At 40.6% G+C, this 13458-nt stretch overlaps 1 protein-coding gene across 1 annotated transcript in view; it reads left to right on the plus strand.

The window, feature by feature from the left end:
• Positions 1 to 11611, plus strand: part of ERICH6 (glutamate rich 6) — a 34468-nt gene extending 22857 nt beyond the window's left edge. The window contains exons 11-14 of the mRNA XM_029213746.1: positions 809 to 894; positions 2897 to 3052; positions 5486 to 5714; positions 11185 to 11611. Of these exons, the coding sequence (XP_029069579.1) occupies positions 809 to 894; positions 2897 to 3052; positions 5486 to 5714; positions 11185 to 11448 (735 nt within the window). The 3' untranslated portion in view covers positions 11449 to 11611. The remainder of the gene's footprint in view (positions 1 to 808; positions 895 to 2896; positions 3053 to 5485; positions 5715 to 11184) is intronic.
• Positions 11612 to 13458: the final 1847 nt, after the last annotated feature.

Raw genomic sequence — 13458 nt, forward strand, 5'->3', positions numbered from 1 at the left:
GGAATACTACTCAGCCATAAAAAAGAATGAAATTTTGCCATTTGCAACAACATGGATGGAGGGTATTTGGCTAAGTGAAATAAGTCGGAGAAAGACAAATACTGCATTATATCATTTATATGTAGAATCTAAAAGAAAACAAACTAATGAATATAACAAAAAAGAAAACAGACCCACAGACATGGAGAACAAACTACTATTTTCTAGTGGGGAGAGGGAAGTGGGGAGGGGCAAGATAGGGGTAGGGGTTTAAGAGGTACAAACTGCTATGTATAAGATAGATAAGCTACAAGGATATATTGTACAGCACAGAGAATATAGCCAATATTTTATAATAACTATAAATGAAGTATAACCTTTAAAAATTGTGACTCACTATGTTGTTCGCCTGAAACTTACATAACATTGCACATCAACTATACTTCAATTAAAAAAATACCTACCATATAAGTTCTTTTAAAGTGTTTGCTGTTATGATGATGACGATTACTTAAAATATCATTCTGACTGAAGCCTGAGCACTCTCTTCTATCTTGTTCTATTGAATAAAAATTGTTTTTAATTTTTTAAAAAAGACAAAAAAACAGAAAACACTCTTCAGATAAGTAATGTCAGATTCCTGCCAGAAAGGTTTAATCAGGTTATGTGCAGGGGTTAGGGACAATCTTTAATGATTCCTAAGGATTGTTCCCTGTTGCTGATTCAGGATCAAAAATTTAAGTTAAGAAATGGTTTGTGTGAGTGTCTAGCAAGCAAAGGATGTCTGTTGTCATCATGTAACTGTGCTTTTGTTTTCTACGGTGTATAGATCATGACAAATGAGCTCTTTGAAAAGCACTACAAACATGGGAGCAAGTTTCTGACTTCATTTCCAGACGGGACAACACAAATATTGTATCCTTTCTTTCAACAACTTATTTTCGTTAGCTTTATTTCTTCACAAAAAGAAAAAGAAAAAATAGATTGAAAAATATGAAGAAAAAATAGTTATTACCAAATTCTACCATCCAGAGCAAAGCTGTTAACATCTTTTTATACATCTTGCCTTACTTTTTTCCTATGAGTAATTATATAATTCTTTAAAAATTAATTCTTCAACTATTTATATTTTGTAACTTGCACCCTTTACATAATATTATACAATAAATATTATACAATAAATACTCATAAATGTTATGAGTATATAATATGCAATAAATATAGAGATACAACACCATCTTTATAAGCACATGGCATTGAATCACAGTGATGTACTGTAATTCCTTTCATCTATCCCCTATCACTAATCAAAGGTGTTTTTACAATTTTTGGCTGTTTTATACAACAGCTACATGAACAGCTTTGTGCATACCTCGCTGCACACTTATCACTTACTTCCTTGAATTAAATACCTAGGGATAGAAATTCTGGGTAAGAAATTATGGACATTTTAAAGGTTTAATAGATTTTGCCCCCCAGAAAATGTGTACCAGTTTACACATCCATGAGCAGCATGTTATTTTTTAATACAAAAATTCAATATCCATTTTATGGAACACTCAGTTATTGAGTGTTCAAGTTATTGATCACTTGAATTCTGCCTGATGATCAGACCATTTGCTATTTTGACGCAAAGGCCATTTAATATCTCAAGGAAAGTAAAACGAAACTATGAAATGAGAAGGACCTTTTGGTGAACTAAGGGCCTCATTTTGTAGGAGAAAGTCATTTTTAGTCATAGTTGCCTAAATGTTTAGTCAAACCCCACTAAGAAACCAGAAAAATGGCTTTCATGGCATAGGAAGTGTGATGAAGTTTTAGTTCCCTAGGCCCTTTGAGAAAGAGTGTAGGTTTTTTGTTTTAATTATATCAAAAAATTTTAAATAACTTCCCCAGCTTGTATCATTCGTTATCATTTCCTGCCCTGGCTTTAATTCGTTTTCACTCCTTTGAAGGCTATGGCTGATTTTCAAAATGATTCAGAATCAATTTTGTGTTTAATTCACCTCTGGACTTCCGATCAGCTGAGATAGGACTGAATATTAACAGTTAGTGAATTATCCTCAGTATATTTTATACTTTTTGATGCTATTGTAAGTGGAATTATTTTAATTTCATTTTCAAAATGTTCACTGCTAGTGTATAGAAATACAACTTATTTTTATATATTGATCTTTTAGCCTACAACCCTACTGAACTCTTTTGTTAGTTGTAACATTATTTTGTGGATTCCTTAGGATTTTCTATATACAAGAACATGTTATCTGCAAATAGAGATAGTTTTACTTCTTCCATTTCCAATCTGAATGTCTTCATTTCTTTTTCTTTCACAAAATTTTCCTGACTGGAACCTCCAGCGTGAGGTTGAACAGCAGTGGAAAGAGTGAACATTTTTGTTTAGTTCCTGATCTTAGGGGGAAAACACCTAGTCTTTAATCATTAAGTATGATGTTAGCTCTGGGGTTTTGTTAGATATTCTTTGTCAGGTTGAGGAGGCTCCCTTCTATTCCTAGTTCATTGAATCATTTACCATGAAAGGTACTGGATTTTGTCAGATGCTTTTTCTTCATCTATTGAGATGATCATCTGTTTTTTGCTCTTTATTCTATCAATATAGTATGTTTCATTAATTTATTTTTAGATGGTAAACCAACCTTGCATTCCTGGGATAAACTCCACTTTGTCGTGGTACATAATCCTTTTAATATGTTGCTAGATTCCATTTGCTGGTATTTTTTGTTGAGGATTTTTGTGTCTCATAAATATATTTTGATCCACATAAAAAGCATGAAATTATCTTGTAATAACCCTCCCATTTTCAGAATGCTTTATAGTTTCAAAGGGCTCTCTTATAAATTGAATTTATTCCCAGTATGAAGACCATTAGCATAACTCAAATGACCTTATCTGATCTCAGCTACCCATCTGGAAACCTAGCCATCATCCGAGTGCCCAATAAGATAAATGGCTTCACTTGCATAGTCCAAGAAGACATGCCCACTAACCCTGCAATCCTGGCAGTGCTAGATTCTTCGGGTCGAAGTTCCTGCTATCATCCCAACGGAAATGTCTGGTAGGCTTCTATGTTCCTCCTGCTGTCATTTTGTTTCTCAGGTTTTGTGAAATTTTATTTTTCCTTTTATTTTTTCAACTTTATTGAGATATAATTGACATATACTGTGTAAGTTAAAAGTGTACTGCGTGTCGATTTGATACACTTATATGGTGCAAAATGATTACCTCTATAGCATTAGCTAACACAGGCAACATGTCACATAATTACCATTTCTTTTTTGTGTTGAGAACATTTAAGATATACTCTCTTAGCAACTTTCAAGTTTATAATACAGTGTTAACTATGATCACTATGCTATACATTAGATCCCCAGATCTTATTCATCTTATAACTAGAAGGACAAAAATAGCTTTAAGAAGATTTATTTATATTAGTGGTCTTTAGATAGTAATGTTCAACTCAGATAAATTTTTGATTTATGTCATTCCATATGCTGCTTAGTGGAAAAATCCCAGGCAACTACATAAAACAAAGCTCATCATATTTTTTTCTATAAACAGAAAGAAAATATAAACTATACAATTTTAATATTAGAAAAACATCTCTAAATAAATTGTATGGCCATCCTAGGGATCTGAGATATGAACCCAGGCAGTCTCTCTAGATGCTATGCCCTGATAATGTTATCCTGGCTTCATCTATGGAAATAATTCGCAATGGACAGCTGCCATACTGTGTTGTTACTGTTTGAGATATATCCCTAACAAGTAGGCTTCCCATAGCCACAACCAACAATAATATACAAACAAAATCTCTAGAGAAATGAAGGTCCTAATGCCTTCGATCTACTAACTTACACACTCTGTGATTTCATATTATTTCATTTAGTCTGAGAAAGTGAAATTTGGGTTCTAACTTCAAATACAATTTAATCTTTTGAAGCTTTTCAGAAAGAGATATTCTCTCCCTTTAACTTATTTACAGGTATAACAATCTTATCTTGAGACACTCTGCCAATAATTGACAGAAATTTGAACACTCTGCCAGTACTTGAGAAAGTTAGGACACAGGGAGATATTTGTACTTTTAGTTCAAAGCAGTAGTCAATCCAGTACCTCCAGGTCTATTGAAGACTTTCTGCTTATCCTTCGGGGTTCAGTAGCAGCTCTGCATCACATCTGGTGGGGCACTATATCAACTGTCACCAGATATTCACTGGCTTCTAGGATTTCTCCCTTTACCAGTAAAGACCTCCCAGCCACCGACTGAACTCCTGGGCCCACTGACATGACTCCTTGACACTCTCATAGCCCCTCTCGCTGCTTCTTGTGTAGCAAGCCCACCTCCCCTGCGGGACTGAAGTCCCTTGAAGGCACACCCTGCACCTTTGCCACTACATAACATTTATCTGTACATGGCATAGACTCAAAGAAAGTTTATTAAATAAACAATTTATCTAGATAATTTTAGCCAAATGTTATTTTCACCCACGTACCAAGATAAAACTAAATCTCCCTCCTCCCAGATACAAAGATAATCACCTCAATTTCTCAGTTGTACTTTTGTTATCAGATTACTGCCACTCATCAAAGCTGGGAAAATACAATGTGAGTTATCTTACTCTAGGGAGCCCTCCTGGCCAATTCATCTGGTTTAAAAAAAATAATTTATTATCAAATTAAGCCAGCTAAGTACCCAGAACTCTACCTATCCTCTCTCCTGGAGAAAGAGATGGTGACCCCAGATGGAAGAAAGTGAGAGGGTATGCAAAGGAGCTCATAGAGTAGGACGGCAGTCACTAGTGCCACTAGATCTCAGATTGTGCAGGGCTACATCTGTAGGTAATGTGGTAAAATGTGGCATTAACAACTCTAAGAGATTGGGGAGGCCCTGCTGGCCTCAGTTCCCCCTTCTGCTCCATTACCAAACTCTTCTAAACCACAGTGATCTCAGAGATGATCCCTGAGCCTCTCCTGCCCACACTGGCCCTGATGAGAGGCCTCCTAGAAGGACTCCTGGCCCCAGTTGCTGGGCACTGTTAGGAAACAGGTCTCTGTACTGAGGCCAATTTGGCCTTTCCCAGAACTTACACTCACTGATCTTCATTTTGACACAGGGAAAATCTAAGTACGAGTCTTCTCCCCTCTTCCATGTAGAGCCTGCTCTCCTGTATTTCTTCTTATCCAAACTAACCTTCTGTGCTCCCTCTTCATCCTCCCCAGCACATCATTTTCCAGATCCCTTTACCATCCCGGTTCCAGCCTTTGGACCCATTTTGGTTTATTACTACATCTTAAACCATACCCAGTACTTCAAACTAGTATAGAATTCGGTCACAGTATTATTGCTCCTAAGATTACCTGAGGTTTTCCACTATTCATATGCTATTGGCTAGTATAAACTGCTATTCCCTTTGGTTAGCAAGTGAGCAGGCTAATTCAAGGTTGAATTATAATGTAACTGTTTATTTTTAATTTCCTTTCTGCCCAGGGTATACATCAATATCTTGGGCGGTCAATGTTCAGATCAAGCTGGCAACAGAGTAAGGGCTTGGAATTGGTCAAGTTCCGTCACTTCCTCACCCTTCGTTTCATTTAAACCTGTCTTTCTGGCTTTGAACCGTTATGTTGGAATCCGCATCTTAGAACAAGACAAGATTTCAATCACTTTTCTAGCAATGGGCCAACAGGCAAGAATCAGTGTCGGAACCAAAGTGAAGGTAGGTACATTTTTATAAACAGTTGAAAGCATTTAGAATAATAAGAGTAAAGCAATGTTTGTTAGTGTTATTACTGATAGATTATAGTTGTGTGTAATCCACTGTGCACTACTGTGAATTTTGGAGTTCAATGAAAAAACATATAGTGAAAGTTTTGTATGGAATTGAGACAACCTTACTGTTTTTTTCTTCCTCAGAAATTCCTTTTAGTTCAGACTTGATTCCAAATAACATTTACTGAGTGTTTACTCTCTGACTGAGGTAGTGCAGCTTTGGGGGTTTGGTTTTGGGACTTTGTATTGGGTTTGCTTTTCTCTGTGCTCTAGCAGAAAGCACCTGGCTGAGTCAGGAGACCTGGGTTCTGACCATGTTCAAGACCCAGCACGAGCCCCATCTCCTTGGAAACACTTCCCAGATCTCCTAGCCCTTTGTCCAATCAGGGTCGAAAATGTCCTTCTCTGGGTTGTCCGTGTACTCACCTCTGTCCCTGCACTTGCTGAACCATGTGCCTTACTTGCCTTCATGGCTGTCTTTCCTACTGGATGGTGAGCTCCTGCAGGACAGAATCTGTCTTACTGATTCCTTTATCCTGCCCGGGGCATGGCCCAGAGTACACTCTCAGTGACCAGAAATGCTGCACAACGGTTAAGAACACAGACTTCGGGTTACAGAGACGTAGTTTCAAACCTCAGCTCTGCCACTTAGCTAAGTGGCTGAACTTGAATTTCAGTTCCCTCCTCTACAAAATGGGGATAATGATTCCTCTCTTACAGATTGCTGTGAAGATTCAATGAGAATGCAAAGTACTTAGCATGGTGCTTGGAACTAAGTACTTAGCAAATGATAGCTCAGTAGAGATGTAGAGTTTGTCAGTTATACCTCAGTAAAGCTGAAATATATATAGGCATGTAGAGAAAGATATAAATAGAGATCTATGTCACATATAGAGCATATATAGTATGTGACTTTGAATAAGTCCCCTAAACTCTGAGGACCTTGTTTCATCAATTATTCAAGGAAGAGATTGTTCCAAACTTCAAAGATATCTTCATCTTCTAAAAAGTCTATACGTTTAACCGAGTGGAAATATGACTACAGGATTCCACACAGGCAGGGATATTTCATAAACACCAAACAAAAAGGAGACTTCAGATTCAGCCAACATGGAGCAAGGGTCTACAATGTGCTAAGCACTATTTGAGCTACTTCCAGTCAGTCTAGCTACTGCAGTCAGCTGTCAGGCTGCAAACAAGCCTCTTCCTTGGTTAGAAATTTACAAGACAGTCTTTTTTTGGTTCATTACATTCATGGTAAATATGCATTTTTACCAAAAATGTCAAAAATGCTCTCTTTCTCCTCACCTCCCTCCTTCGAAATGAATTTTAATCAGAAAAGAGAGTTGGTGCAAAAGAAAGAATTTGATGTTAAAAATGACTGCTTTTCTCATCATCCTCATGAACACCCTTTCATTTTTTTAAAATTCCAAAAGTGATATGTGGATACATTCTCATATTTGAAGATTCAAATAATATAGAAATATAGAGAGTAAAAAAATGAGATACCCCCCTTCATCCTTTCTTCTATTCTAATTCTCTTCCCAAAGGTAATCACCACTGAAAATTTGGTGTGTACTTCTCTTTCCTACGTACTTATAAATTATTCACATACATCTTTTTAAAATAAAAATTGGATCAGACTACACTGATTGTATTATTAGGCTTGCTCTATTTGTTTTTGTTTTCCATTTAACATGTGTTACAGATCCTTTCATGTCTACATATCCAAGCATATTTGTCTATTCTGTTGCTACGTAATATTTCATATGTACTATAGTTAAATTATGTTGAATCTAATGTCTTCTCAGTGGCATTGGGCACAGTTGCTCACTTCCTCCTCCTAGAAGAATTTCCTCCCTTGCTTCCAGGACCTACTCTCCCTTGACTTTACTTCTACCTCAAGGGCTACTCCTCATTTTTGCCTATTTTCTTCACCCCCGCCTTTTTCTAAATATTGAGGGGCTCCAGGGCTTGTCGTTGGGCTCATCTTTTCTCTAGCTATACTCACTCCCTAGGTGATCCCATCAGTTTTCTGTCCTGAAATACCATCTGCTTGCTGATGACCCCTCCATTTATCTCCACGTGGATCTCCCAGGAACTCTAAACTTGCAGATCTGATTCCAACCCTCCATCTCCATCTGGTGTCTAAAGGGCATTAGAAACTTCACAGAGCAAAATGACATTTGAAAGCGTGCTCTACCTTGGGTCTTCTCCATCTTAGGAAATGGCAACTGCTTTCTTTCAGTTGCTCAGACCCAAAACTTCGGGGTTGCTACCCTCCTCTCTGTTTCACAACCCCACATCTTTCATCTGCAAGTCCTATAAACTCTACCGCCAACACATCTCCAGACTCTAACACTCCTGGCATCCTTCAAGACCACCACCCTCATCTGCCTCATGTACCTAATCCATCTCTTGTTTAAATTATTACAGTAGCCTCCTCCTAAGTCTCCCTGCTTCCGGTCTTCCCAAAGTCAATTCTGCCATGATAGTGGAGGTGATATTTTGAAAACAAAAAGTCTGGTCAAAACTGGAGACTTCTAACCTTACTCAGAGTAAAAGCCAAGATCCTATAACTGCAATACTGTATGTGATCTGGACTTCCTTCTATTAACATTCCCTCTGTAGTCCTCTTTTCCTACCCACTCTGTTTCAGCCACCCTGGCCTTTTTGCTGTTGCTAGACAATAGTGGAGGTGATATTTTGAAAACAAAAGTCTGGTCAAAACTGGAGACCTCTAACCTTACTCAGAGTAAAAGCCAAGATCCTATAACTGCAATACTGTATGTGATCTGGACTTCCTTCTATTAACATTCCCTCTGTAGTCCTCTTTTCCTACCCACTCTGTTTCAGCCACCCTGGCCTTTTTGCTATTGCTAGACAATACCAGGCATGTCGCTGCCACAGGGCTTTTGCACTCGCTATTCACTCAACTTAAAATATTCCTCCCCCATTTAGCACATAGCTGCTGCACTTCCCTCAGGTTTCTGCTCTCGGAGTCCTTTCCTGACCACCCCGTGTAAACTCGCACGACCCCCACCCCTACCCTGGCCCTCTGAGTGCCCCTTTGGGCATATATATATGCCACAGGTTCTAATATGTAGGGCTCCCATTTTCTTTCACCTCTAAAGGGTTTATGATTTGTATTCTGATTTCCTCAACTCAGTAGTTATTGAATTTTCAAATAGAGTTCTTAAATTTGCTATCTTTTTCTTATTAACTTCTAAATGGTCAAGGAATATGGCTTGCATTTTTTCCCTGTTGTTTAAAATGTACTGATATTTTCTTGGTGGTTGATGACATAACTTAGGACTGTTCCATGTATATTTGACCCCCCCAAAAGGTTTACTAGCACAAAACTGTGTATGTCTAAATGTTCTATTTACACTTCTCTCTATATCCTTTTCTTTTTATTATGGTTCATTTATTTCTGAGAGATGTATGAATGTCTCCCAATATGACTGAATTAGTACATTTTTCCTACAATTTCTATCAGGTTTTGCTTTATCTGTCTTGAAGCTCTATGGTTAGGAAATTAAAGGTGTTGACAGTCTTCATGGTGAGTTATACTTTTCACCCCTGGGCCACCTCACTTATTTGCCTTTCATCTGTACCCATTACATGACTCAGCATATCACTGAGGGTTTTTGTTTCTATTTTGACAAAAAATTTTAATGTCATCAATATGTATTATTCCCAGTTTCCCTCTTAATGGTCTTTGCCTTAAATGCTACTTCATATGATGTTAAATCGCTACACCTGCTTTCTTTTAGTTTGCACCAGCTTCATACATCTTTTTTTCATCCTTTGATTTGCAACCTTTTTATGTAGTTTTGAGTTAGATGTGTCCCTGCAAACACATCTAACTTTTGTTGCTTTCCTCAACCTAACAGACTTGATCTTTTAATACGTTATATTTTAATGGTTATTCTAAAATTAACGTATCTTTTTTTCTATATGCATAGAACTAAGTTCCAAATCCTCTAGTTATTTTCCTTGACAATTCTCCCAAATCCCTCAGAAAATATTAACTATATACACACACATACACACACACACACACACACACACATATATATGTATATATATATTCTAAGGTCTGTTTCCCCGAATATTAGCATCTCTGACAGGTAAATCTGGTGTCTCTCATTGAGAAGCCCTGTTTTCCTGCATGTTCTCCTTACCGAAGTGTCCTTCTGCTAACTGTGGAGGAGTGGCATGTGCTGCTGAGGGGTGGAAGGCGAGCTCCAGCGCCAGGCTTCCAGCCTCAGCCTGTGGGCACCGCGGCTCAACACAAAGGGGAGGCCAGGGGACCATGGCAATATTTACCTCAAGGCCTCTCCTCCTCCCATTGCTGTTGACTTTGACCTCAGAACGTGTGTGTTTGGGATTAGTGGTTCCATCTGGTCATTTATCTCTCTACGGATGTGGTCCCAGCTGCTTCTTGATTTTCAGGAATTCCTTAAGATTATTCCTGCTGATAAAAAAAATTTTCCTATTTCCTATTGATTTACTCTCTGAAAATGTTTTCTGCCATTTTATGGGAATTGGGATCGAAGGAAAACTAAAAATGGAGATCCATCCTCATTACTCAGGCATCTCATCCTCCTTCCCCCCTCCCTCCCTCCTTCTTCCCTTCCTCCTTCCTCCCTTCCAAAGGGGGGAGGGATAAAAATGCAGGAAGATGCTGCCAGTTCTCACGTCTCTGGCAGGTAAGAGGTCACTCAGCTTTGCAGGAGGTAGTAGGTGGGCTTGCATTAAGCCCCGCCCCGCCCCGCCACGCCGAGGCTATGCAGCCCTCCTGCGCTGCCTCAGAAGCCGCAGCCGGGAAACACCTCAGGCGAGGCCGCCCTAACAGACACTTGACCTTCCCGCAGCTGCGAGGAGACAGCATCAGCCTGAATCACTCAAGGCCGTAAGGAAGTGGGGAGGGTGGAGGGCAAGGAGGGTCGTGTGGAAGGGCCTCCTGGAGATTGGGGCGCGCTTTAGAAGGAAAGGTGCCTTAGTCATCCCGGCTCCTTCTGGAAAGCCCAGCTCAGGGCTTTCCCAGCCTCTAGGCCCGCACCCACCACGCTCTCCGCACTGGGCGTGTCCCAGGGACGGGGTGCCTGCAGCATCTCTGTGCTTCCCCCAGCAGATGCCGGTAAATGACTTGAATACATTGTAAGCATTTGAAAGAAAGTATCCCATTTCTATGTGGTCTGGCCTGCTGTAGTCTCTCATATCTCCAGAGCACCTCAACTCATTCCTGTTCGGACTAGAATTAACACCACTGCCCCTATTTATAGATAATTAGACTCAAGAGGGAATCCAGCCCCAGATTAGTGTCGCCTCTCGCCTCCTCCCACCTCCTGCTTCAGCAGTCACCATTTCCACCCTGGACTCTGAGCTTCCCTTCTCTCTTTCCTGAAAAGCTACCAAACCCTAAAGAGATTCCAGCACTCCGACACCTGAACGGGGACGACCTTCTTCTGCTGGCCAGTTTAATAAAGATCCGACGCCTGTTTCATAAACTGGAAGGATGTGTGAATTTCCCCTCCAGCCAGGTTTGGGAAAAATTAAAGCAACCTTCCTACCTTTCTTCACTTTCTCTAAAACTAATTGCCCTTTGTCACAATTCTGGTATGAAGCAAGATACAATAACAACAATAGCAGCTTTGATAAATGAAAAGATTTAACGACAGTGATGGTGCTTTCCTTTGTTTTCTTGAGTTTCTCCGGGAGGGGGTGTCGGAGATTTCAAGAAGTGTATAAAACGACTAGGAAATACCAAGGAATGTGCTTTATTACAAATTTAGAGCACATCCAGAGTCATCACTGGTTTGCATTCTTGGTGGGAAAACTAACAACTCACTCTGAGGACAGCAGAGAACAAGCAAGTCTGCCAAAGTGCCCCTATCAGCCAGAGTTCCATCAGGAAAACCGAAATCAGGGAGGGAGCAGGTGCTTCCACAACCTTCCCCTTCCTAAAGGCTGGGAAAGTGAAGGTCAAGGAACTGCCCTTAGGTCTCTGGGGAAATGAGGTAATCTCAGGAAGCCAAGAAGCCAACAGCACCAAGGAAGAGCTGCAGCCTCACATCCCCGCCGGTGCAAGACAAACAGCTACCCCCCTCCCCAAGTCCACCCTCCTGCCAGAGGTGAAGGATGGCTGCTGCTTCTCTCCCGCCTCCCACACCTCAGGCAGCTGCCTCCCCCTGGGGAAACATAATGGTTCCCACCGGCAAAGGGTTATGGAACAGTATGTATCTCCCCTTCTGAGGGGAGGGAGGAGAGATGTTGCTGGATCTGCAATGATGGCCCAGCACAGCATCCTCTGCTCAGTGATGAAGATGCTTCAGAGCAGAAAGCAGAGTTTAGAGTCGGATGTGGAGAACCCTAAAGACTGGACCGCCCAACCCTGCCCTCTCCTGAACTTCTGTGACTTCTCAGTTCCCTATTCTTTGGGAGAGGGAGGAATGTAGTTGGAGGGGCCATTCCTTATAGTGAATAACGCATTTGGTGCTAAGGTGTAGCAAGAGAGATTAAGCCTATCCACCGGTGATTGATCAGTTAGCGTGAGGTACTAAATCATACTGTTTTCCTACTAAAAGCCCGCTGAGGAAGCATGGGGAGGAGAAGGAAGGGACAGGAAGAGTGGAAGGATGCTGTGTCCCAGGGAGGGCTGAGTGCTGGGCAGCACGAAGCAGGTGAGCTACTGGGAGACTAGGGGCTGGTCTTGGTATTAATCCATTCACCACCTTTTTGTTTAAAGCTGCCTTTAACAAATTTACGGTTACCAAAGGGGGAAGCGGGTGGGGGAGGGATGAATTAGGAGTTTGGAATTAGTAGATACAAACTACTATGTACAAAACAGATAAACAACAGGGCCCCACTGTATAGCACAGGGAACTATATTCAATATCCTGTAATAAACTATAATGGAAAATATGAAAAAGAAAATATGTATGTATAACCGAATCACTTTGCTATACACCAGAAACTAACACAACATTGTGAATCAACTATACTTCAATTTAAAATAAAAATTTTTTTAAAGCTGCCTTTAGGGGACTTGTCTGGTGTCACAGGGTTAAGAATCTGCCTTCCAATGCAGGGGACACGGGTTCGATCCCTGGTCAGGAACTAGATTCCACATGCATGCCACAACTAAGGGACCCACAGGCCGCAACTAAGGAGCACGTGCCACCAACTAAAGGAGCCAGAGAGCCACAACTAAGGAGCCCACCTGCTGCAACTAAGACCAGGCGCAACCAAAATTTAAAAATTAAAATAGAAAAAAAAATTTTTTAAAGCTGCCTTTGGGCTTCCCTGGTGGTGCAGTGGTTGGGAGTCCGCCTGCCAATGCAGGGGACACGGGTTGGAGCCCTGGTCCGGGAGGATCCCACATGCCGCGGAGCAACTAAGCCCGCGTGCCACAACTATTGAAGCCTGTGCGCCTGGAGCCCGTGCTCCGCAACAGGAGAGGCCACCGCCATGAGAGGCCCATGCACCACGGTGAAGAGTGGCCCACGCTCGCCCCAACCAGAGAAAGCCCGTGCACGCAATGAAGACCCAGTGCAGCCAAAAATAAAATAATTTTTTTTAAAAAAAGCTGCTTTTAATTATCTTACATTTTAGGAACTGTGTCAACACTGAGAATTCAATTTTCTTATTTTTTCATTTCCATTCTTGCTAATCTCCGCTGCTTT

The sequence above is a fragment of the Monodon monoceros genome, unplaced genomic scaffold (assembly GCF_005190385.1).
Source record: "Monodon monoceros isolate NGI ecotype Baffin Bay Population unplaced genomic scaffold, NGI_Narwhal_1 Super_Scaffold_11, whole genome shotgun sequence".
NCBI lineage: Eukaryota > Metazoa > Chordata > Mammalia > Artiodactyla > Monodontidae > Monodon > Monodon monoceros.